The sequence below is a fragment of the Cheilinus undulatus genome, linkage group 14 (genome assembly GCF_018320785.1).
Source record: "Cheilinus undulatus linkage group 14, ASM1832078v1, whole genome shotgun sequence".
NCBI lineage: Eukaryota > Metazoa > Chordata > Actinopteri > Labriformes > Labridae > Cheilinus > Cheilinus undulatus.
Window position 1 is genome coordinate 32,456,937 of NC_054878.1, and position 27,519 is coordinate 32,484,455.

At 37.2% G+C, this 27,519-nt stretch overlaps 1 protein-coding gene across 1 annotated transcript in view; it reads left to right on the forward strand.

The window, feature by feature from the left end:
* The window catches only part of ppp2r5a (protein phosphatase 2, regulatory subunit B', alpha isoform), a 70,068-nt gene that overhangs the window by 12,863 nt on the left and 29,686 nt on the right, over positions 1 to 27,519 (forward strand). The window contains exon 2 of the mRNA XM_041805519.1: positions 21,283 to 21,479. Within this exon, the coding sequence (XP_041661453.1) occupies positions 21,283 to 21,479 (197 nt within the window). The remainder of the gene's footprint in view (positions 1 to 21,282; positions 21,480 to 27,519) is intronic.

Here is a 27,519-nt window from a genome sequence, read left to right on the forward strand (position 1 = left end):
CATGCATCAAACATGCGCAGATACCAGCATTTGGTCCCATAACCAGTGCATAGAGGATTACAGCCTCTGTATATTGGCACCTGCTCCACCTATTGAGCTGAACCAGCGCCCTAAATGCACCCTTTTGGGACTGTTTGGAACATTTTCAAATCAGACATAAGTGTGACCTTGTCTTTGATGAGGTACAGTCTAAAGTTGTGGTAGCTGTGCAGATAAAAAAATCAGATGATAACTCAAGAATTTATACTGTAATTAAAATTCTCTTTTTCACAGTTGAATGCAACCTTTTCCACATATGATTAAGAGTATCAAAACACGTGCAGTTAGATTTTGAGGTCATAACTAAACACACTTTTCTTTCAAATCAGGTTTGTCTCATTGATAATTCTGTTCTCATCCTGAAACTAGAAATCTGCCAAACAAAACTCACTGCACCTCTGAATGGCCTGTCTTACTTACCCACATGGGTGGAAACACTTTACACAATCATCACTGTAACCAGATTATTTGCGCTTGCAGTTGTGGCCGTAGTAGCTGTAGTAGTAGTGGTCCTGGTAGCTATTATCTTGCTCCTTTTAGAAGACAAAATGTCACTACATTGCTTTGCATTACGAAGTCCAAGGACTCTGTGTGGACTTTGAGTGGTGATGGTATTTTGTCTCTCATTGCTGATAACTTTTGAAGCTTATTTGGACCAATTTGTTCCCTAGGAATCCAAGCCAGTCTGATCCTGTTATCAGATATTGGTCCAATCTAGAGTCAGAAAACTACGTTGTGTGTCTCTGACTAAGGTCGACCCATAGGGCCAATCCTTGAGGCCTATGTTTACCTCTGCTTAGCATTGCCAACAAAGACTAAGCAGTCTGAAGGTATTTCACTCTCGCCAGGCCAACAACTTTTACGAGTAATTTCTGCAAAACTCATGTTTTTAGTAGGAATGCAGCATTTCTGAGGGTTAATGCCTTTATTATAGTTGGAGAAATAGTCATATTTTCATGATTATCACAATATTTTTGTATCAATTTCTGAATTCTAATGTATAAAATCATATGAACCTTCTGCAGAAATGTAAATGTTTTTATCATTTTCTTTTCTGAAACAGGGATAATGATAAAATCTTTAACTTGACAGTCATTATTACTGAAAATTACTAGTTGGCTTTTTTGCGTTGTTTTTTTTTTTTAAATAAAAGACAAGGATCAACTTTTTCCCCCATGTGAAAATTTGACTTATGTAGGCAATAAAAGTTTATTAGTTTAACCTAAAATGCATTGAGGTGACATAAGACAAGACCATCTCTTGCAGCTTTATACTGTCAGAATTACAGCAATTAAATTTTATGTTTTAGTCTTTAAGTTCCTCATATTATGTTTTTGTTTCACATCATGTTCATTAACCCACAGTGTTTTAAGTTTGCTTCACACAAATGGGAAGAAGCATCATTAGGCATTCACTGTCTGATGCCCTGCAGAGGACTGATAAGTCTTCTGTTGACTACATGACACTACTGCTGTTCCTTTATGTTACACTAAATGCTATACAGAAACCACACTGCTGATTGTGAGTGTTATATTTATATCTTATTCCCAACCAACTCAGTGTTTCCTATGGTAACTTTTTGCTTGCGTACTATCCCTCGGCATAGCCCAAGAAGCTTAACCCCACCTTATTGGGAGTGAGAACAGAAACGTGTGGTCTTGGAGAGCCATTAGGGTTAATTAACCATGACTTTTTAAACCAAGGTTAATTGTAACACTGTATAATCGCCTTCTCCCTAGTTTTAAGGAGTGGTGATTTAGCTATGAGTTAAAACAAATGGAAAAAGTTGCTGTAAACAAATCAACCACTAGTGATTTGTCTGGTTGTAGTTAATCATAAGACAGAAGGAAACTTCCAGTGTTGGATTAAAAGCCATCAAACACTCATAACCATGCTATAGTTGAGTTTGTCAGCATCTAAATATTTTTAATGGTAGTCTGCCTGACCTCTAAAAACACATATGAGAACCTTTATTAGCAGATTTTATTCATGTAAATTAAAAGCTTTAAGCCTCACCTCAGATACCTGGAGCCATGAAGTTACAGTTCAGTGCATTACCAGGCTAAAAAGGTCCACGGCTTTATCAGTTTACTAAAGTACATGATATTTCCAGAGACAATGCAATGTGTGCAAATGTGGTCAATAAGGACACAGCTTCAGCTGCTATGCACACACAGTGCAGCTCAGTGAGGGTTCACTGTGGCAGCAGAGGCTGAGTGATGATATGTGAAAGTGGTATGCAGACAGTGGGGCAGACTTTGATTACTATTTCATTTGATATGTATTTATTCATTCAAAGTTTGGGAAAGCCAATGCTGTCTTACACATAAACAGTGAAAGTTACTCAGTCATGGGAGGGATATAGGTTATAAATTGAACCCTGATATCTGATCAGATCTGCACTGACAGGTACCCAAAGCAGAGGTATCTGATTAGTATTGGAGCCTAAAAAGTTGGATTGGTCCATCAGTAGTCAATTCATGCTATTTTTTAAGATGGCTTTGAACTTTTGTAAATGGACCCTTTTTTAATAGCATTTTGTGGCAAAACGTTATCAACTCAAAATAAAAACCACTTATTACCTGATAATGGAAACACTCAAAAATTGCATGCTTGGTACCTTAGGTTTTCCCATTTTTGATTACCCAACCTTTAATAATAGCACATCAGTGTTTCATTATGGAAAGCATATCCACTGTATAGGTCTATTGATTAACAAAGTGGGTGCATCACAGTCTGTTTCCATCATGTCTGCCAGCTGATAGCAAATCAATAAATGATTTTCCAGGATATACAGGGACAGAGGTTTTGTGATGTGCTGCTATGCTGTTTGTCTTACCTTGTTTGTTGTTGTCAGTGTCATAATTATGGCCTCTGGCAGGTTGGGGCCTGTTCCACCTTATCGTATCAAACTGCTGCCTCAACACTATTTATACATGGCAGTCTGCTGGCAGAAGACGAGGGCTGTGTAAAGCTCTGCTTCCATAATGACCAGCTGCAACAAGTGCTGGGTGTTATTACTTAATACATTTTTTGAATTAAATGTTTACCATAGTGTATAACTGATCCCACATAAATTGAATATATGATTTTGAACCTAGCACAAGTTTTTCATAAAGCCATGCTCTTTTGAAAATAATTGCACTGATGCAGATTTACAGAATTGATATGTCAGCAAATGCTGTGATAACAGTTTTGCGAGACACATCGGCTATTGTGCTGTTTACAATAAAGCCAATATGGCAGTAGAAGCCAAACTACATGATGTAGCGCACATTTCAAATAAAAAAAAACAAGCACAAAGGAGAAAATCTGTCCATCCACAGCACAACTGAGAGCAAAGATTATGGGAGCATACATTTTTGTAAACTCAAAGTAGTCAGGAGTTCAACTTGAAGCAACAACTAACTTTCATCAAGACATGGCAAGTCACTAGCAACAAGGAATGGGTGATATGCACTAAAAAATTTATCACAATATTTTGCTGTATTTATTGTGATGACGATAAATCACAATAAAAAAATAGCACAATTCAACACAACCTTTTTGGCTATGTAAAATGTATCAAATGGGCTGCTTAACTACACCAGCTACATATAAATTAGTGCTGGTATTGCCACTGATTGCCTGAATAGATGAAATCCTGATTCTTTTTCAAGGCCCAGATTCGATTCAGTCCTCAATTCAATTTGATTTGATTCAATATCGATTTATGTTGGGATATTTTAGTAAAAAAATCTAAATTGCTTCGACATTTAAGAGATTCAAAGAGAAATTTATTTGGAAATGGTACAAAGAATGTTTCAACTTGGCACGTTATTAAAAACATTAGGGTTTTCGTTAAAAACTGACCCTAAACTGGAAGTATTTACATCACTATTTTACCTCCATATGGCCCATCCTGGATATGGCCTCTTTTGTCCAGTTTTCCTCAGTCTTTTTAGTGTTTAAATCTAAAATTCAGTCTGATATCCTCTTTTAAGTCTGGAGGTTCCTTCAGTGGAGCAGAGCTGCCAGGCTCCTCCATGTTTGTTTTTGGGATTGGCATTTCCAGATAATGGAGGTAGCTCCTCATTTAGCAACAAACTCATCCTCTGTTTCAACTCCGCCATGTTTGTTATGCTTCTTCACATGAGTTACGAGTGCATCGCAGTGATGACGTATGTGTGCCCGATGGTCACAGACACATATGTCATCAACCAGAGTTTATCGTTATTATTGTTGAAGGCCGTTTTCTCATCATGGAAAGGTTTTTTTCACGGTATATCGCAAACAATAAGATATCGCCCATTCCTACTAGCAACAATAGCTACGCTAAGTGAGTGCTGGGATGCGTGCAGTGTGCCGACCTAACAGTTAAACTCTAACCCCTCGTTGGTCGGCACCACCGCCATTATGAAGTTTTTCAGTTCAGGCCCACAATCCCAATCAAATTCTGAAATGAAGGCATCTGCCATTAGAAGCCATCATAGCTACTGTTAATGGCTACTGCCGTACTGCCACAATGTCCTTACTTGATGTAAACAACAGTTAACTGATACTCAAAGGAACAGCATGTTGTAGTGCTATTTTGATCCAGAAAGTGGGTTGAAAGCTGTACATAGGCTTATACTCGCATATACTTGCATATAACCAAAGTGATGATATTCAACACAGAAATGTTGACTAGCATATGCATCGAAGGCCAGAGGTGCTAGCACTGCTAACGTTAGCCAAGGATTACAAACTGGTTATTTGAATTTACTTCTAGGATCTCTGAGGGCTTGATTATTTAGTGTTTAAAGTTATAGACAAATCCAGAGAAACACCGGACGGGAGTTGACTAGCTGCCATTACTGCAGTGGGCTCTTGCCAGTTAAGCTATGCATTCTAATGAAAGTTGACTTGTAAAGTAAAACTCAACATGTCAGCTCTGTGGATGAATTTTGAGGTTTTGGAACAAGACAGCAAAGTAGCTGTTTACATCACTTGTAAAGTACATATGATGCGAGGAGGAGCTCAACAACATGCCTTTAACACCACCAGTTTAATTTTGCATCTAAAAAACCGTCACCCTGATGACTACAAGGACTACAAGCTGAAGAGGAAAATCAGTAAATTTATAGCTCTTGATAATCAGCCTTTCAGCGTGGTAGAATACGGGCTTACACAGCTAATGATGCATTTAAAGCCCTGCTATATTATACCTAGCAGGTGCTTATAGCCTTACCTGAACTGCAAAACTTCATCTCCAGTCATGTAGAGAAGCTCCTCGATAAAGCTAAACATATTAGCTTCACCACGAATATATGGACATCAGGTGTCTGTCCTGTTAGCATGTTGAGCCTCAATACCGCAGCCTGTCCTACACTCACAGGAGTGCTCCGGTTCTCACTTTTGAAAACATGTTTTGGATATGGAAAATAGAGAAAAAGAATGTGCATGTCATCCCTACGTGACAGTGCACGAAACATGGCAAAAGCAATGATGGACTTCTGTGTGCCATGTCTCCCGTGCATGGCGCACACTCTGGAGCTGGCTGTGCACGAAGGTGCTCTGTCTCCAGCATTGGAGATGTGGGTGTCACTGGGTCGTTACAGAGCTGTTTACAGTGAAATGCCCATTAAACTTGGTAGCTTAGTTAGTGTATACTGTTTAAAGCAGAATCAGGAGAACTACTTCAGGTGAAGTTTTATTTCTTGTGTTCATCTTAAGTCTCAGAAATTTAAAAGTATCTTTAAGCTCTGAACTATAGCTACATTTTTTGCATTTAAGAATCTTTCTTTGTTGTTGTTGTTGTTATTTAAAGCACTTTGTCAGGAGTATCTCAGGGAGCCATCCTGCAAACTGGCTAAATAATAATAATGAGAACCAATCTAAATGTATAAGCTATTTCTTTTTTGCACTGTGGAGCTCAGTGTCAGCAGGTTATTTTGCTACATTTTATTACCCTCAAAGATGCAGATGACTTTGGCTGTTCTGTTAAAAATACATGTGGCATGCAATGCACATGTGACCCAAAGACATTACTGTAAGTTTTTCATTAGTTTATGGTTGTATTTGAAAAAACAATACATTCTTCATTTGTGATAGGAAATCAAATGTTTTGTCTTTTTCTAAAAAAATAGACTACCAATGTTTGAAAAAATATTTTTGTAGTACAGGATAGAATTGGTGTTTTTTTACAGTTGAAAAAAATGTAATTAAATATTGCTATGGGCCAAAATGAGTTTTAAAATATCGGCATATCGGATCTCGGCAAAAATCCAATATTGTGCATCCCTTGTTATAGGACTCTGAATATGCCTTAGCTGCTAGCTCATCCTGCCCTTTCTTTATCTGCTCATTTACACAAAGTGAACTACTGGCAGCTTGGCTAGAGAAATAGTGTGAATATGCCCTTATGGTACTCCTTCAGACTGATGGGCAGATCACACTAAAGCAGACGCTGATGTGTTAAAATGTATCGGCGAAGCAGAAATCTGAATGTGTGCTGGACATCAAGCCAGGGTTCAGTTTTCGTCTAACCCCCCTCAGCAGATCCCCCGACATTCATCTTTCTCTGCAACTGTAACACATACTCAAGTTTCAGGAGTAACCTGTAGAGGTAATTTAAGTCGAACAGCACTTGTAGTTTCTCTTCAACATGCAAGACTACCGCTCATAGTCGAACACTATGGAGTGGAAATAGAACCTTACCATGAGAAAGTTTGATGTCTTTTGAGGTATTTTTTCTGAAATACTTTTTGAGCTCTCATGGTGTTCCTTTTTCAGTCTTCTTAGACATAAAAGATGCTCTCTCTGTCTCTGTAGTTTTTTGTGTGCACTTTTGAGAAGGAGACTTTATTTCTTTTCATCAGAGTAGTTTGACCGTATTTTCTTTTTTACTGGGTAGGTAAAATTATCCTTCAATGCCAATAAATTGATGACTCTATGACTACCTGAATTCATATTTTAGTTAAAATTTAATTGTGTATGCCACACTTATTATGTGAACAGCTGAAATGCACAAAATTTACAACCTTTCTACTGTCCCATGCTCATTAAATTGTAATTATATTACAGTTTATATTCATACCAATGTTGACTAGAACATAAAAGACAGTCAGAGGCTTATTATAGTATTGCTCCTATGGCTTTTACTTTTTATTCAAAATCTGTTCAGATACGGGAAATGTTATGTTTTAACTTGAATTACCTGTTTGAAGGCTAGATTTACCATCAGTACCATAAATGGGTAGTAAATGCCGTTTGTACTGTGGTCAAGCACTGCATGTTGACCCTGAATGCCTTATTGACTTGTCTGTTAACTAATCTAACAGATGTTAATGGAGGACACTGGCAGGCACACAATGCTGATTCTGTAATCACAGCATCATCAACATCATCTGAAAAGCTGTGTACAGAAGCATTTGGTGTCAACACAACAAAGGGCAAAAGTGGAACCAAAGATCAGACTAACAGAGATCCTTTGGCACAGATACTTAGCTCAAGTTTCTCAGAAAAGACGTACAGCAACAAATTTCATTCCATCATATTTCAAACTTTTATTTATTCTCCAAAGGAAAAGAGGAGTCCCTCCTTTAAAGTGTTGTTGATATTATACGCACATTAAAACAAGCAGGAAGATTACATCAAAATATAATCAATTATTAAAGTAGTATAAATGAATGGAAATCAGTTGGAAACAAAATGGCTAGAAATAAAGGTCCCAAACTATACAAGAGAGGGTAGAACTTTGAAGGAAAATGCATTTTACAAAGTTCTATTCAAGCTCAAGGTGTCTTTAAGAACCAACCAGTCAGTAGAATGGGTCATTTAAGCGCTTAAACTCTACTCTTAAACTTGAGATCTAAGGTGGTATGCCATACCAAAGCTTTGCTTAACCTTCAAAACAGTCATCAATGATTAAGGACAATGCAATTCAATATCAGAAATTGGTCTCCAGACATGTTTATGTGTAAGTTGCCATAAACACAAGATTATTTTTACATTCATCATCTTATGTACAGTGCTTAACAAATTTATTAGACCACCACCCAAAGTAAGGTTTATGCCACAGCTGCCCTAAATTAACAGCATTGGTAATTACCAAAATCATTTTTTATGTTTCTGCAATGGTTAATACACCAATATGTAGAAGCTCTTTAACCCAAATGATATTTTTAATGCTAATTATAATTAGCATAATTATTATTGTTATCCACGAATTTTCAAATTTACTGATTTACAAACAAACTGAAAAAATAGTAAAGCACATTATTATTTCTTGATTAATGTGTCAAATTATAGTTATTTACTTGCATTCCTGAACAGAAAATTGAGTTTTAGTGGTTGAATGTTATGCTTGATTCATTTCTGACTTCTCAGAGAAGCCCAGTGAGCTGGCCCAAATTTGGGTATAAAAAGGTAAATTCAGTTTGAAATTCCTCATTCCTGTTCAAAATGGTAAAATGTGGAGAGCTCACTGAAAATGAAAGAGTCTGCATTAAAGCACTTCATGATGCTGGATGGTCTCTGAGACAAATATCACAGGTGGTCTAATAAATTTGTTAAGCACTGTGTCTTATGATAAGGTAATGCTGCTCCAGTGTATCCAACAGTATAAGATCAATTAAACTAGGGTTGAACAATCCTGAAAAACTATTTAATTGTGATATTTTGATTCATATTGCAAATTTGATATGAATTGTATTGAGGGACATGATCATAAGTTGTACAAAAATAGAAAAAGTAGATTTTTTTTTGCTTTTGGTCAACTTTTTCTATTCCAAGAAAAATAGACACTTAAATGTTTGCATGATGTATAGAGTTTAACATATTTACTGCAAAAAAAGTTTCACGTTTCAGGTTAAAGAAATATTCTGTGATTTGAAAATTGCAGCAGGATTGAAAGCAAATTTTGATAAATTTCCCAGCCTTACTGATTACTATGTTTGACTGATTTGTAGACAAAGGCTGTTGGAAAGTTTTTCATCCCTTTTACAGGTGTTTTTTGACGGCGTCAACTGGCCTTGAAGATTCACTGCAGTAACTTAGCCTAATCTCGCCTGTTTCTGGAGCTTTCAGGGCTTTATAGTAAACGTGGCTGCCTTAACATCTCATGCCCTCCACCTGAACTACTGTTATAGGGAAAATGAAATGTCAAATTTTCATGCAGCTCTGCTGCATCTGTTGGTGGAATTCAAGCTTATCACATGTCATATTCACCACAGTAGGTGATGATACAATTCTAGATAATGATACAGTACAATAGCTGATGATAGTATGCTACTATCGGACCCTCTTCTGGTAAACCGTGCTAACAAGTTTGCACGCATGCTAACCCATTGTGTGTCTAATGGCAAAAATATGAACATGTTTTCAACTCAGGCAACAACGTGACTTCTGCTGTTAGCATTTATGCTGCTCTTCTGCCTGTTCAAAGTCAATGTGGAAAACATGGACTATGTGCAGAACATTGAGTAAAGTTTAGGTCCGATTTAAATACATACATGTGTAACAGTACAGAGGATTATGGTCACATTCATATTTGGTTTGCTATTGTATGTGTGACTCATGTTTTGGGTTCCCACCTTAAGATTGGTAAACTGTTTGGGTCTTCTGTGTTTAAGGGTAATGAACAGTAATATTAAGTGGTTTCTGTTAGAGTCAATTAATGATGACCAAAAAAAAATGAAAACTCTTTTTTCTTTGTATTTGTTTCTGTATGTAAAACTGCAGAATCATAGGTTAATAAGAATGAACCGTACTTATGCATAGTACAAGCAGCTAAGTTATGTTAAAATAAAGCAGCATGTGTTGACCACATGTTCTGTTTTACATGCTCACACATACACCCCCCTCTAGTAATGCTGGCAAGAGAAGAGTTTTTAAGTGAAATGATAGACTAGAAAAATATTTGTGTTGGGATTAGGTTTAATATCATCACAGTACTCATGCACTTGGCTTTGCATCTCATGGTTTTTGTTACACTCTTACTGTTGAAGTAAAAAAGGATAATATACTTAATTGTTATCCAGATAGAACTTGATTTAAAACAGCAGACAATAAATACATTTTAATCCAATGCTCAAAAATGGCAGACTGTATTAATCTGTATTTTGAACTGTTTTCTCCTTGGTTCTTCTCTGTTTGATTTTTTTTAAGTGCCTGCAATGCCCTCTTTTTTTTACCCCATATAATGTATCAAATTTGTCAATTTTGTTTTCCTTACTGTCTCTTTTAAGTTCATATTGACGCTTCAGTAAAAATTCTCCCTGTGTCAGTTTTTGTTTCTGTTTTGCCAGCATCATGTTGATGTGCACTCCAAACAAATGTGGAGACGAGTGTATAATTGACCATGTGGTTTCATCTTACTCGACCAGTTCTCCAGCTGCAATGTGACCTATGTGACATCGTTCATGTCATGCATTAATGGACACATTTGGCCTACAGTCGACTGTCAGTCCTGTTTTTTTTACAAGTCACCAGTCATAAACTGCACATGTTAAAACACTTGATATGTCCATCAACACCGTGATTGTTATGATCTTTTCAGTGTTTTAAAACAAATGATAATAGTATATTTTGTCATGTCTGTCCCTTTCTTGTATTCTCCTGTCTATATCTACTTTTATGTCTGATTGGCAGAAACACAATTCAAACCAGAATAGACAGTACTGCAGCCTTAAAAAGAGCACTTTAAGTAGTAGTCCTCAAGGGTGTTTGCTGTCTGTGCTCAAGGAGTCGCAGCCTAATATGAAATGAAACCCTTCAAAATATATCCATTTGGATTTTTTAAAACTGGACATAAGAGGGTTTTTTTTTTTTTGGCAAATAAAAAAAAATTAAAATTTGCATTAGTAGAAACTGACTTGACTTTTAGTCTAACAATCAAGTAATCAAAACATGTGAAGAAAAAAGAAAAAGATCTTTACAAGAGCCCTTTTGGCAAACCATCCAAACTTATGGTATACTAGTAGATAAGTAGGATTTGTTGTGTTTGGATCTGTTCACAATACCTGTCCTTGAGCGGGAAATGGTTAAACAATGTTTGCAGTTACTATCAAGGCATTGGTTATGTGAGGCTAAAACTAGGAATTTATCCGCCTATGTTGGTTTGTATTTAAGATTGGTTGTAGAGGCCGTTTGTGTATACTATCTAATGAAGGCAAATCCAACCTACCTGAAATCTGCTGTATAAATCACTATTTTAATACTTAAATGTTGTTTTTCATCTAAAAAATTGGCTGTGCCCCAAATTATAGAAACCTGTATGTCACTAAAAACTATTTAAATGTGCATCATCATTACCACAGCTGCTACCATCACACGCTGCATGTGACCTGATGGTATTGAAGACTTGACTCCATTTTTTGTAGATTGTCCGAAGCTGCTTTGCTATACAAAACACACTGGGATACATTTCATTCCAGACCAGGCTTTTTAATAGCTTATTCCTGATAAGGTCATAATCCTGCATTTAAAGGAACCGTAGTTAAAAACCCTGTGGTATGAAAAGACTCCTTAGTTGACGACAAGTGACCAGCACATTTCATTGGCTGTTTATCTGTATTTCTCACTAACCACCAAAGCTGAGAGGAAAACTACCATACTGGGAGCTAGCAGGAGTGCAGACTTCACATGGTAAAAACAGATGGCTCTAAAAGAGCTGCACAACTGCAAAGACACTTCATGTTGTAAACTTTCTTCAGCAAAATGAAATTTTTCACCTAGGGAAACAGGTGAGCCCCAAAACAGACTGTGTCTTATTTGCTGCTGGGATTACCAGATTTAATTGTAATTTTAGAATTATAGACCGTTCAGGACTTAGCTGTCTGTACTGACAAGGTCACCTGACCTGCATGGTTGAGTTTGTTTTGGTCTCTTTCTGCCTTGTTGTTGTTCTGTGAAATGTTGATGGGCACCGAAAGGGCAGGGATTAGTGTGCAGCACACACACAACACAGTAAGCTGCAGATTCCACAGGTATAATATAAATACTGTATGTTTGTTGCATATTAAACAATGAGTAGGTCAAGACCTTCTGTGTTTCTACCATCATGGTGCTTAATTTTTCCATGTCAACACCTTAAATCTTTCCTTTAAGTTGTCCCACAGTGATTGAGACACTTTAATGGCTAAATGGCCAGATCTAAACCAACATTCAGCCGAGATTTCTTTACAGTGTGAAATATGATTCCAAGTTAAAGCAGAAATTTTTTTTCCCTTACTATATTTTGGATTCAAACAAGATCACAAGTGTAGTTGCAATTGAAGAGCAGTAATCAAAATGCAAATAGAGGTCAGACACTTAACTTCAGCTGCACACTTTCAAACTGTCATGCCTTTGGATGTTTTTTAATTTAATGCCTACAGCAAACACTGGAGCATGTTGTTAATACAAAATGTTTTTTAATTTTGAATATGCCATTCAAACAACTGACTTGTAAATGTTTGTGAAAGTCTCATAATCCTGCATGCATCAGTTATGAAAACTTCAAAAAGATCAGTCTTTTAGATAGTGAAACAAAAAATGTTTGAATATTAAGGTTGCAAATTGCACCATTGTCATGTGCAGTATGGCCTTCTGTTCATATGCAAAATAGTTTACAATCATTAAAACAGATGGCTTTCAACTTTATATTAAGAAAGCTGTGTGATGTTAACTTCAAATGAAATGGTATCAGTGATTAGGTTTTGAATTTGGCGCACTTCATAGTGCTCCACTGGATTAATACTTTGCCTTTAGTTGTTTGTTGAATTTCATTTGAATTGAAAATCGCTCCCTCTCTAGTCCATCAGAGCAGTTCCACTGCCTGCGCTCCAGTTCAGCAGAGGTGCGTCCCTGGAGCGCCACTCCCCTCTGCTTCGTTCGAGATACATTTCAGGTCCATTTTCAGTACCAGCCGCTCCAAAACTATGTCAATTTCTGTCAATCAGAAAGCTCCAAACAGGAAGTCACAAGCGTAGAATATCTGGTTCTTTCAAAATACAACACAATGCTCGGACTCCCAATCGTAAATCATCACTATATCAACATTACGTCTCATCCTGCAGCGAGAGCAAAGGGTCACCTGGGAGGTCAGTGGATCACAGAGCTACAACAGCGCTGTTGATGAGGAAAAGTTAACTTTTGAGGACATTTAGCCAAAGAATTTTACATAAAACCACAGATCCTTTAAACAAACATTAACCTTTTAACTTCCTATTGTACTCACCCTATGGCAGAAGCAATAATATCATGGACTTAGACCAGAAAGGATGATAAATTAAGCCCAAAAGGTAAACTAGTCTGCTGTTGCCATGCTATTCCTGTGTGAACTCAAAGTTCTCCTGTGATCTCTGTCCGCTGATCAGGGCTGCGCAGCACAGCACTCTAGACACGCTTCAAGTCGGGGAGGTTGCTCACCTTTGGTCAGAGCAAATTTGCGACACTTTGGTTTGTGGCGCAGTCGTTGTATGTGGAAATTTGGGGTAGGCATTTCGAATTAATAGTTCCAGTGTCTTGTTATCTGGCATGAATTACATGATAATTAATTCTGGCATCAATTAAGGGCTCAAATCTTAAATTGTGTTTAAAAGACTGAATTTTTAGCTATGTTAACATGTTTAAATATTGGTATTCTTATCGGTATCGGCCAAAATAAAAATGTAAATATCAACATATTGGATATCTGCAAAAATCCAATATGCATCCCATAATATCAGTGCTGGTGCCAAGTCTTACTACTTGCTCACACTCATAAAACATTGCCGATACTGTCCTCAGTTTAATTTTACAGCATGATGTTTGCTTCTTACTATTTAAGCATGTGGGCAAAGTTGGATCCATGTCTGCACTTTAGGCAAATTTTTACATAAAGGATGACAAAAGTAGAGCAATCTGCGAGCTATGCACCGCTAACCCTAATCTCTAGTTGTACAGCAATATTACAGCACAATAACCTGCAGTTCTGAGCAATAACTTCACTGCAAAGTTCTGTAAGTGTCCTTAATTATACAACTATGATTCTCTCCCTCAAATTCCAGACTTTGATTAAGCTGATGAATAAGTTACTAAAAATAACAACACACTGTGCAGCATGTAAAACATGCTTTGTTCTTTGAAGTGCCCACAAAACATTTGCCCTACAATGATGCGTCATTTTGGAATTAACACCAGATAATATTATGGCCAAAGAGCCTGTGCAACATTTTGTATCTACACAAGTGGTTGGAAAACACGTAGTATTTGATGTTTCTAAATACGGAGCATACTTGCAGAAAGATTTTTTGATGGTGTTTTTTCCCACAAGAGAAAAAGGCTGCAGCATATTTACTCAGAGGAGTAAGACCCAAGAAAAATCACAACATCAGGAACAATGTTGAGGCCTGTGGGTGAAGACGGACACTCTTAAAACTACAGAAACCTTTCGAGCCCCTTGTAAATCCTGTTAACTTGTTATGCGGTCTAATGGCTTGTGTTATAATTGCTATTTGGGACAAAATTGTGCTTCTGTTATTTGAGGTCAAGCTATCATTTTGAAGTTATTCAGAAGGTCACTAATAAAAACTGTAATTCAGGGCCTCTCTTGTTTCATAGCCCCTCTGAGTGGAGGCTTTTATACTGAAAGGATAAAGTAGTTCAAGTTCAGACTCTTGTCCCAGCAGAGATCATCAGATACATTAAAACCATTTGTGAGATATTTACTGTAACTCAATCCAAGGATTAGTGTCTCCCCTTTCAACCCTGCTTCAGCTTACATCTTTGGTGATGAAATTTAATGCTTTTCTACACCGATTATTATTTAAAGTGATTCCTGAAGCTTTTTGTAAAATTCTCCTGTCAAAAAGCAGTATGAGGAGATTACTTTATTAAGTGTGTTTCTGTGTCTTGCATCCAACGCAGGCTATATTCTGATGCCAAGATATAACATTTCATGTGGGAGTGAAGGACTCATATTTTATCCTCTAGAATATCGCAGTATTACAATATATGTAGATCTTTTAGAGCTTTATTATTTTGGCATTTCTGTCTGATCTCCAGAGTGTTTTCTTCGTCTTTGTGTTTCGTACATAGCTGTGTAGCTCTGATGGAAATATTTTCCTTCCTTCCTCACTGAGTACCCCAAGGAATGTGTGCACTAATGCATCTGTATCTGAAAGGCAAAAATAGCTCCACGTTGGGAAAAAGCATCTACATGTCAGGCTCTGTTTAACAGACCCAGCCCCCTCTCCTCTCAGGGAGATATAGAGACCATCCCCCTTAATGAAATAATATATTGTTTTTTGTTTGTTACTCAGAAAGCTCAGAGAAAATGTTAATAGGATAAAGCACATCTGGAATACAGCCACCATTGTTTTGCTGAAACAGCAAGGCAAGGTTAAGTCTGTCTTTATATTCATGACCTCGACTTAAAATGAGGGTATTGTTAAGTATGCCAACTAAAGGAAAATAATGCTTATGATCAACAAAATGTAAAGAGAATGTGTTCAGATCTTACAGGAAGCTTGAGAAATGATTTTATTCTATTGAGTTTTTATTGGATCTGTCCTGTCCTTTTCCCTTGTTTCATGGTTTGGTAACTTGTCTTTTAAAAAAAAAAAAACTGCTCTTAACCAAATTGTAAAGTGGGCAAGCAAGCTAATAGGTGAGCAACAACTCAACCTCAGATCTTTATTCCTCACAGCTGCAGCGTAAAGCCAGCTCTGTTCTCCATGACTGTTCACATCCTTTAAATTCAGAGTTCTAACTTCTTTGCTGTGGTTGTTGCTTTGTTGCTCCTAAAGGGAGAACAAAATGCTCCAGGAACACTTTAGTACCTGCAGCTATTGCACTTCTCAACAAAATGAGCACAGGATGATACACTTTAATTGGAATGGAATAATTATTAATTTAGGGAGCCTTCAAAAACACTTCAACACTTTTAGAGTATTATTTTAGAATGGATGTCTTCTAGAGCACTTTATCATGACTTGGTTTTAATCTTCAATGTTTTTTTGGCATTTTAATGTCAACTTTTAATGTGTTTTGTGGATTGTGTCTTGAATTGTGAATCTTTTTTTTTTTTTTTTTTGTCTCATGGGCGCTGAACTCCAAACAAATTTACCCTTTTGGGCGTTAATAAACAACCTTCAACCTTCGACCTTGGTCAACATTGTGAGAAGATTTCATATTTGCTTTCTTAAATAAATGAGAGTATCTTTAACATTCTGGCTTTGGGACTTTAAAAATGTCGCCACATCCTGATAGCTTAGCTAAAAAAAGCTTTGCCTTGTTTGAATAGAAGGGGGAGCAGTTAGCCCAGATCAGATCAGGTTCTTAACCAGTGTTCTTCACTTCTTGCCCCCCATCTGACATTTGCCTTTCATCTGGATCACATGACTGCAAAAAACCCATTGTGCTGTTTCACAGCAACAAAACAGAGTTCCAGAGCTTTTATTATGTATTCTAAGCCTTCAATTGTCCTTAAATGAAGGGCATAGTCCCATTTTTAAATTTTCCTGTTGGACTGATCTGTAGATTTACTCACCACTGCTCTCTTGCTGGCTGCATCTTTGGGTTGGAAATAAAAGTGTCGATTTTTTTCAAGCGGCATGAAAAACTAGGGATACGCAACATTACTAGCATGGTACCTTTATTGGCATATATTAGCTTAAAGAGTCATTAAACAGTTAATCTGTAATGGCAGACATTACAATTTACACAAGTTATGTTGGTTTTAAATACTGACTAAAAATAAGTTTGTCGAGTTTTGACAGACTTACAACATCTGAAACTTTTTGTTCACCCTTATCCTTAATCTTAAATTTTGTTTTAAGGACTGGAGTCAGGTCTGTATTACACATATAGCCTATATGAGGATATCAATTTCAGCACTGGCTGAAATTAATTTGCTTTTAATGGCTCTTCATTGTAACTAACCACTACTGAAGTCAGGGTACTTTTTGTAATTTTTCTGGCAATATTAATTTTACAGCCACTTCGTAGCGTCATAGAATACGGCAAATGAGAGGGCTTTCAGCAGTTGGACTAAACAGGCACGATTAACATGGAGTTAACTTGTTCTGAACTGATTAGATTTTGGATGCCATAGATCAAGGTCATTAGGCCTCATGTTCATCCCTTGCTTGTGAATGGGATATCCTTAGCATGATTTGAAATTTATTCTTCAAACTTTGCACTATGTCCACTCCTGCTCAAGGATGAACTGATTAGATTGCTTTGGCCAGAGTTCGAGTTCATGAGATCCTTTTCTGTCCCTTGCTTAGAGGATTTCCACAGATCACACTTCCACAGGAACAACCCCAGCCTATCCTCTTTACTGAATTCTTTTCTTTCTCTGTCTGCAATTGTATACCTTGCTTAGGTATACAGTCACCATGTGATTGTACTCTAATACATGATATTATACTTAGCACTGATATGAAGGCAAAATCAGCTTATTAGCATAGCATTGAGCTATGTTGCTTCATCCTCCATCTTTATGATCTGTAATTGGGCTCAGTTCTGAAGTCTAAAAGCAACAGTTAATGGTTTTGTGGGCGGTATGTTGCAGGCTTTTTAAAGTCTTGAGCGCACCATGAAGACTCTAGGAACAGACTGTGCTAGCCAGCAAATTGTCTTAAATATCACTCTCCTTACTCTCCTGAATGATGTAAAATTAGAGGTAACATGTTTAACAGAGCTTTAGCAGTGTTGGAGGCTTTTGGACACACTGCTGCTAATGTTTACCCTGTGTTTCTATTGTTTTTTGCAAAGATAAGCCAACCATCTCCTGGCTCTTGCTTCATTTTTTTCTGTACCAACATGAGACTCATGCAAAAAAGCACAGAACATCTTTTTCTGAGCTGTCAAAATTTTCACTCAAAATGTTAAATCTGAAGACTGAAATATGGACTTTTACTGCCAATGATGTGCTCCCAGAAAACTACAGATTTAGTTCTAGTATGCATACCCAAAATAATGACACTCTGCATCACACAAGTCTAATTTGTGTGAGTTAATGAATTCAACAGAAGAGAAATCAGTGTAGGCTTCATGTTAAAAACAGCAGAATCAGGCCACAGTGATGTCATGCTCTCTTTTCCTCTTTAGTTCAAGTACACTATTCATACAGCCCTTTCAATGTGTGATCCTTTGAGATTTGATACTTTGGAAAATTGGCAATAAGCAGCATGTTAACAAGTCTGCCGGCTGTAGTTACTCTCACATATTGAGTTCACCCAGAGCAGCAGCCAGTGGTGTGAGCAGAGTTCAGTTGCGTAAGTACTTCATCAGCTGTCAACACTGCTGGAACATTTTCACTAGGTGTGAAAATCATTGGGATTTTTTTTCTCTCTCTGTGTCTGACTGTGTGCTGTACCTATTCTATGGGTAATGCCTTCTCAGTCACATAATCTGCCTCCAAAAAGAAACTCACCGTGATACTTCACATCCGGATTTTTCTTCTTTTGCTTTCATACATATGGACTGCTCTCTGCAGCCTTGAGTGTCAGTGCATCAGTGTGTATCCGTGCTTTGTAACTGCACAAATGTGTTTTATTGTTGGATTAGTTCATCTCATTTTGGTTTATAACTGCGTGTGCTAACTTAATTCAACATAATTGTTGAATTAATCTCTTTTTGACTTCACATTCAGCTGTTTGCAATAGCAGGGATCATTAAAAAGGAAGAAATTACATTTTAAAACTTTTTCTGGTAGAGAAAATATTCATTTTGGTATCATATTGTAGGATTTTTTTTCTGGGGACAAACAAAAAGTAGCAAGTCTTTTCCTTTGAGAATCTGTTTAAAACTTTAAGTCACTCTGCCTGAAACAAAAGAATAATTTAACAATGTGTGTCCAGTTAATTTCCTAAAAAAGGCAAGGAGATGCAAGGCTGCTTTATTGATTTTATGCTATTCATGCACTTGGGTCATTCAGAGTGCTAGAAAGTAATAAAAAGACATGATTATACATTCAAAAGAGGAACCAAACAGCACCAAGTAAACAAAATGAAATATATGAATTAAAAAGACAGGAGTAAAAGATTTCAAATTTCCTTACTTAATGAAGTAGCAAAAGTGCACAATTAAAGCTTCTCTGACAAACCTCTGATTTGTGTTGATCTGGGTACCATTTTTCAACATATACAAAAATTAAACAGCTTTAATCAGTGTTTTTCTATTTCTTTCCTACTCTCACACTTTCTCACTCATAATCTGAGCTGAAATAAGGCCTTTATCAGACAACCCTGGAGTCATGAGGGGATTTATATGCCAGCTAACTTTAAGATAACATCATTATTTAGAGAATGACTATGTAATGGATCATATCAGGCTCTAAGTTAATTTATTTTCTTCCCTAGATCAGATGTCAGTCACTATGATTGATAAAAACCCTATTCTTGACTCGTAATGATGTTTTGATATTAGCGTTATTAATGACTGCGAGCATATTGTAACATACGAGGCATGTTGGTTTCCTGGGAATCTGCCTGTGGGAAAAATGAACAGTCTATCCATTCTCAATTTAAGTCTTTTTCCTTGTCATCATTTTTAATTTAAAAGCAAAGTTAGTTCAGAGTGAAGTATTTGATTGGCTTAGTAGCGTCACATGTGGCTATCACAAAAACGAGAGAAGCTGTGCACGTCTAAATAGATTAAATGTTAAAAAAAAGCTACACTGGTCACAATAAAAGCACTACTCAGAATAAAATAACCAGGGTTCAGGGTCTGGATAGGACAGCATCGTGGGCTGGATTTGAACCATGGTTTGCTAATGAGTGAACTAGTGACCTTGGGTCAAGTCCAAGTTCCAAAACTTTGCTATGCCAAAGACCCCATCAAGCTTCATAAACTCCTTGCACATTACAGTAGCAAATACAAGAAATAAACCATACAGCTTCATTGTATATTTATTTATGAGCATTCATAATCTTGTAATTTATTCCTTTCGTTCCATGTCAGTATTGTAAGGTATTTTATGATTTATCCTAACAGTAATCAGCTGTAATAGTGATGTTTAGAATTGGTCTAGTTTTCCACCTACCCCACAGCATTAATTTCAGACAATAAACAAACTATAAACTAGACATATAAACTATAAATAATTAGGTTTTTCTAGCAGATGGTTTTGTTTGTATTTTCAGGTCATGAGTAATAGTTTCAGCCTGTTCTATAAACATAAAAAACCTCTTCATGGGAGCTTTTAAAAAATTGCGTTTGGAAATAAATGTGCAGTGCTTAGAGAGCTGTATGGGTAAGTAGATAGGGAAGTTTCTCAGACTTGAATGAGTTTTATGTATTATTACATATAATGACTGGTTGTTTTACCTCTGGAGTATTCCAAGACAATGACTCCTTTTAATTCCTGTACGTGAGTCTCTGCAGTTCTTGAAAAAAAAAGAAAAAAAAAAAAGAAAAAAGAAAACAATTTAAGATGGCTGGTTCTTCCTCTTCACTTGTATTTGACTCCAGTACTTGTACAGACAACAAACAGCACAAAGGAAATGCTAGAATCACTAAAATTGACTGACATGCCTTAATGCATTAACTTTACTCTGATTTACACAGAAACATGTACACTTATGACACTCATTTTAATGAAGACATTTATTTGCGCCACAATGTCAACAAATGTCAAGCAGGCATCTGTATTTGCATAACTCCAGACTCTACGGGGTATCTGGTTTGTGCATTGCTGTAAATCAGACCTGCAGTGGAGTCTCTCTAAACTCAGCTAACATTACAGAGCGAGTCCTGTGCCTGCAGGGGATGAGCTGCTGGAACAGAACATCACTGTACACCGTGTCGCCACATTTGTGGACGGCTGCCAAATGCTGTTTATAGCTTAGCTGGGGTCAAGTTTGACAGCTCTAATAACCCTGAGCGTGCTCACCGTCTAATCCATAAAAGGCTTTACAATCCTAGCCGAGACTGACAGGGCTGCCTCTGTGTATTGTGTTTGTTGGCTTGTTTGTCTTACAGTTTAGTTACAGATGAAGCAGTGTGTAGTAAAGCATCTGCCTTAAAACCAATTAGGATAATTAGACACTCTTTTACTGTCAGATTATCTGTTGAGCTGTTGATTCAAGACTTCAGTTTGTTTGAGATGATTTCAAAAATAATCCAAACCCATCCCCTATTGAAGTCCTGTTTATTCTCCAGCTGTGCAAAATCTAGAATTATAGCACTCTGAGGGACAGTTGCAGCTTTCATCCCCTCTCGCCTCTATCTTTAATCAGTTTCCAAAGAGTATTAAACTTGTTTTCTATCATTAACAAGCTGTGATATTGTCTTTCTTTCATCTTATTCCAGATGCCCCCTCCACAGAGCAGCAGGAACTGTTCACCCAGAAGCTCCAGCAGTGCTGCATGCTCTTTGACTTCCTGGACTCTGTGACAGACTTAAAGAGCAAAGAGATCAAGAGGGCAACGCTGAATGAACTTGTGGAGTATGTGTCCACTAACAGGGGGGTCCTGGTGGAGTCTATGTACCCAGAGATCACTGATATGGTGAGGAAGCACACGCAAACAGGACTCTTAACTTTTTTGGTATTGATTTATTTACATTTCTTCCCTTTTGTTGCTTTATATCAAAAGCACCCAGCATACATAATCCAAAGGAGCGACATTTTATAGTTTTGCATACCCTCTGTTTGGTATGAGGCCCCCTTTTTCAGTTATTCTACAACATCTTTTACACTAGCACAGGATTAAAATGGAGGCTGATCATGTGTCTAGACAGGGTGTGTCCTGCCTGCAGCATTTGAGGAACATATTTCCACCTTCTTACCAAACTATTCAACATACCGGGCCATTTTAGGGTCAAACTCTCCTACATCAACAAAAGCAAAGCCCAATGTTTTTGCTGTTTTTAAAGCTTTGCCTGCCAGTCACCTTCTGATTACAAAACCTGCAGATATAATTGAAACAGGTTGGATTTCAATTTGCCATTCACCTATCCAACACAAACTGGACATCTTTCTTGGTCTTTTTTGTCATTTCTTTTTAAAATCACTTGTTTAATTTTTGAAAGGATTGTTACCTTTCTTGACTTTGACTGGTAGCTTCTATTATCATCTTAGCTACAGTGCAAGTTTAAACTCTTAATAATATAACCTTAATGATGTGAGCCAGAAGTTTGAGGTTTGCTCCAGTAATCTCATTCGTCATTTAAATGAATCCACTTTAAGGTTTAGTCCAACTTTTAACCTTTGTTAAAACCTAAATAACTCCCACTAATCTTAAGCCCATAGCAAATGACTTACTACAGGTGTCCCAGAATTCCCATTGATGTGTTGCCCTTAATCATGCTAAGTCCCCTTTTCCTAATTATAAGTATTGACATGGCAAAATACCGTCTTTTTCAATAGATGTAACATCAATAATTAATGATATTCATCATCGAAGGACCATGAAATTCAGGAGCTGAAATAACAAATAAATAGAGAAATCAAAATATGAAAAAAATTAAATAAAACCAGATTTCTATAATAATGCAGCAAAGGTCTAGCATAAGATCAGTAAAGCACCAATCAGTGTTTTTAATTTCTAGGTACTTTTTTGGGGGGGCTGAGACTTTCAACAGGCACAATGGGTCTCGTCAAAGAAGGGTTGATATGACGTTATGCCTGTATATGATACTGGTCAAAAATCAAACACTATACTGCTCAAAAAAATAAAGGGAACACTGAAATAACACATCAGAGATCTCAATGAATGAAATATTCCAGTTGTAAATCTTTATTCATTACATAGTGAAATGCGTTGAGAACCAAATAACATGAGAATGATCAATGGAAACCAGAATCATTAACCCATGGAGGACTGGATTCAGAATCATACTCACAATAAAAGTGAAAAAATAAGATCACAGGCTGATCCAAATTCTGTGAAATTCTCCAAGAAGACTCAAATTGAGGCTCAGCACTGTGTATGGCCTCCACGTACCCGTGTACACTCCCTACAGCGTCTGGGCATGCTCCTGATGAGACGACGGATGGTCTCCTGAAGGATCTCCTCCCAGATATGGATCAGGGGATCAGTCAGCTCATGGACAGTCTGTGGTGCGACGTGGCAGCGGTGGATGGAACGAGACATGATGTCCCAGAAGTGCTTGACTGAATTCAGGTCTGGGGAATGGGCAGGCTAGTCCATAGCATCAATGCCTTCATCAAGCAGGAACTGCTGACACACCAGCCACATGAGGCCGAGCATTGTCACGCATCAGAAGGAACCCAGGGCCCACTGCACCAGCATATGGTCTGACAATTGGTCTGAGGACCTCATCCCAGTTTCTTAATGGCAGTCAGGCTGCACGGTGCTGGGCTGTGAGCACAGGCACCAATTGTGGACGGCGGGCCCTCATACCACCCTAATGGAGTCTGTTTCTGACAGTTTGAGAACATGCACATTAATGGCCTCCTGGACATCATTTTGTACGGCTTTGGCAGTTCTCCTCCTGCTCCTCCTTGCACAAAGGTACAGCTAGGGGTCCTGCTACTGGGCTGTTGATCTCCTACAGTCACCTCCAAGTCTCCTGGTGTACTGGCCTTTCTCCTGTTATCTCCTCCACGCTCTTGACAGTGTGCTGGGAGATGCAGCAAACCTTCTTGCCACGGCGTGCATGGATGGGCCATCCTGGATGAGCTGCACTACCTGAGCAACTTTTGTGGGTTGCAGATACTGCCTCATGCTACCACTAGTGGAGAGGGTACTGGAAAAATGCAAAAGTAATCAAAAATCAGCCAGAATGGATGAGGGGGAAATGGTCTGTGGCCACCAACTGCAAAACCATTCCTTTATAGGGGTTGTCTTGCTAATTGCCTCTCCTTTCCACCAGTTGTCTGTCCCATTTGCACAACAGCAGGTGAGATTGATTCATAATCACTGTTGTTTCCTAACTGGACAGGTTGATATCCCAGAAGTGTGATTGACTTGAAGTTACACTGTGATGATTATATGTTTTCCTGTATTTATTTATTTATTTTTTTGAGCAGTGTACATACATTTCCATACCATGGCAAAAAAGCTAAAATATTTGGCACCCATTGTTAGGTCGTTTATTGTTTTGAAATACCAAAATCACAGGCAATCTCGTGCATACTGTTTACATTTTTAGAAAATTTTGGTTAGCAATTCAGTTCCATGTGTAGGAGTTTGCCTGCAATATGTGATAGATTCTTCTCTAAGCACCTGTCATATAAAATTGTTGCATATGGTGGTATCCCATGATGCTAAGGATTACTGAAATATTTTTTTTCATTTTAAAACAAGTGGTATTGGATATTTTGACAACCTCAGATCTAAAATTGCTAACCTTTCTACGTTGTTGTCTAATTGATGCATAGCTGCAATATCTTTGGTTGCCATCCTTGTCTGGTGTGAATGTTGTCATAAACCAGATGCGTGCACAATAATCCAGAAATTGATTTGTAAGCATAGCAAATAGTTTTAATATAATTCATGGGGGTTGGAAGAACAACACTTGTTTCATTACGTTATGTTACATTATGTTATGTTACCCTACATTACATTATGTTATGTTAAGCTACATTACATTATGTTACACTATGTAACATTATGTTGTGTTACATTGTTATCTTCTGTTACGTTATGCTGTATTTTGTTGTGTTATGTTTAGTAAGTCATGTCACATTATCTTATGCTGTTACTAACATTATGTTTGACATGTTACGCAGTGTTATGCTACGTTATGTTACCTTTCGTTGTGTTACGTTACATCTGTGATGTTATGCAATGTTATGTTACGTTATGTTTCATTTCGTCACGCCTGATTGACTATTGACAAGATAATAAGGCCATAATAAGATACATGGCCTGTAATTATAACATTTCATAATTTATCTAGGAATCTGCAGTAATTGTTATACTGCAAGAAAATGATATAAACATACATTGGGACTTGTGGTTGACCGTAGAATTCAAGACGCCTTAAAAATAGGTGAAGTGCAGGATTAATGGATTTCTTTACTGCAATTTGGTGTCAGTTTTGCCGCTGAAAATTCTTTATTTGTTTTTTTGCCACTGCTAATATTTTCCTGCTCTTCTTTGGCTAAAAATCTCTTTTACTTAAATTAAATACTTGAATTTGCCATCAATAAACAATAATTGTATCCCACAAGGCAGGTCAGCAATAACCTGTTGTACTGATTTTTTGTCCCACCCCTTGTAACTCATAAAAAGTCTCCTAGTTTTATGTAAAAGTCACACTATGGTCTTTTCTGTTAGATATAACCATGTTTTCTGATACACTGAGCATTCAAGAGTGTGTTTACCTGAAATCTTAGAGTGCAGGGCCAAGTCAGTGAGCAGTTATCATGGAATGATTGACACACTGTATTGCTCTTTCAGGATTCTTGTTCCACATAAATATAAGTATGTTTGAAAACCTCCCTAACCCCTGCAGAGTTTCTTTAGCCAACATGCTATAGATTAGTGTTGATGGAGCAGGTGCCCTGAGCAGCCGAGTTTCCTCCTACAGAGCAATAATGACTCATGTGCAACATTTAGAATACAACAGTCAGGACTGTAGTCAGTGCTGCAGTGATTCACTCCACACTGCAGATCATCCTGATGGACACAAATGAGCACATCCACAGCTGAGTCAACCAGTCTTCACTTTATTAATGATCTGTAGGAAGAAATCAATGTCAGACCTGGAAACTATTGATTAAGGATTCAGTTTGTTTCCAATTATTGCTGTTTAACAGTTTAACAGAATTACATTGTTTTAAAGGTTGGTCTGCATTTCTGTGGCAGACCAGATTGAGTTTGTAGCTGTGTTCTTCTAGCACATTAATGAAAAAAATGCAAACTTTTAAAAACTAAGGGTCCTATTTGAAAAGCACAAGTTCAAAGAAAAGTTAAAATTTGGAGGTTCAGGGTGAACTGAACATATGAGCATCGCAAGGGGACCTGCTATTTTCTTACATGTAGGTGTAATAGAGCTGAGAAATGTAGAACACAAATAAGAAAAAGTGCTGGTTCATTAATGATCCCTCAGCCAGTCACAAAACTTTTTTCCATTTCACTAAAGCTGCTATAAAAATCCTAGTAATGATTCTCCAGATGGTAACGATGTCTGTATGCTACAAAGCAGCACAGCAAAAACACAACAAAAGAAAACATTAACAGGTGGATGTTTAGCCCTATGATTTAATGTGAACATTTACTTAACATGAGGCTAATTACTGCTAGTGCTGTGTTCATGGTGGTTAGCGCTGGTCTTTATTATAATAGGCCACATAAGAGATTACAATAGCACATAGACTTGCCCTCTTTGGTAAGTGTCTTGAGATGACTTCAGTTATGAATTGGTGCTATACAAACAAAGATTGATTGACCTGTTATGCCAGATAGACTGTTTCATATATCCATTGCATGGGACATATTTTACATCCATCTAAGCAACTGCCTAGAGTCAGTGTTTAGGAAGGGCAGAATCTCTTAAAAAACACCTTGCAGGGTGATTGAACGAACATTCATCGGCTATTTTCACTGTTCACCATCAGTCAAGCCAGTTGGTGAATCAAACTCATGCTTAAGCTGTTAGGGAGAAGAGCAGGGACATATTTTCTACCGATTTATAGCTTTCATTCTGTTACTTTTTTCTTCCTTTAATAACAAGATGTTTTCCAGATTTGATTAAAAAAAACAGCTACTGTATCCAGGCTGATCACTTCACCAGAGGCAGCCATTGGTTACCAGCTTGCGCTACAACAAAACCATGCCCGTAGACTCAAACTTGTTCTCCTTCAAATGTTACTAATTATTCTGGTCATTGTCAGACAACAAACATTTAGGTTTGAAGCTTTGAAAGATGAATCCATCCAATGACAGACATGGAATATGGCAATCCATTAGCTTTGCAAGGTTAACATTCACTTATTACAGTACAAAAATAGGTATGCTGTAAAAATAAGTATATTAAATGAATATTCAGATTTTATTCTACTTTCTTTTTTCCTAAATCAAATCAGATGTTTGTAGAGGTGTTAGTTATTAAGTACTATTTTTTGTACTTAATAATTGTAAGCATCATAAAGAGTTGTGTCTAGCAACACTGTGCCCTGCTGCTTTCAGGTAGTTCCTGGGATTTAATGAAGTGAGGGAGAGCGTTAATACACAATGACTTAGCAGTTGTAGTCAACAAATATTAAGAATTGCTGGGGATTCCTTAACCAGTTGTTTTGGTCGGATTTTCTCGCAGTCATCTTTCAGGTACATCCCTCTTTACACTCAAGTGTAGTCAGAATGTTCAGACACATTTGAGCTTCTTTTAGCTTCTGTTCTGTTGTTCTGTTAAGCTTCTGTTCTGTTTTATATCATGAATTTAATTATCTCAAGAATCTCATATTGTATAATATGTAATTTTTTTCTTGTTATTATGAATAAGACATGAATTATTTTGGGTTGACTTATCAAATAACACCAAAAACAGTAAATAAAAGCTAGAGCAGAGCTTTTTACTTAAGGTACTGGCTTTGGATATGAAGGTATTACAAATAATACCCATCAAAATATGTCAAAT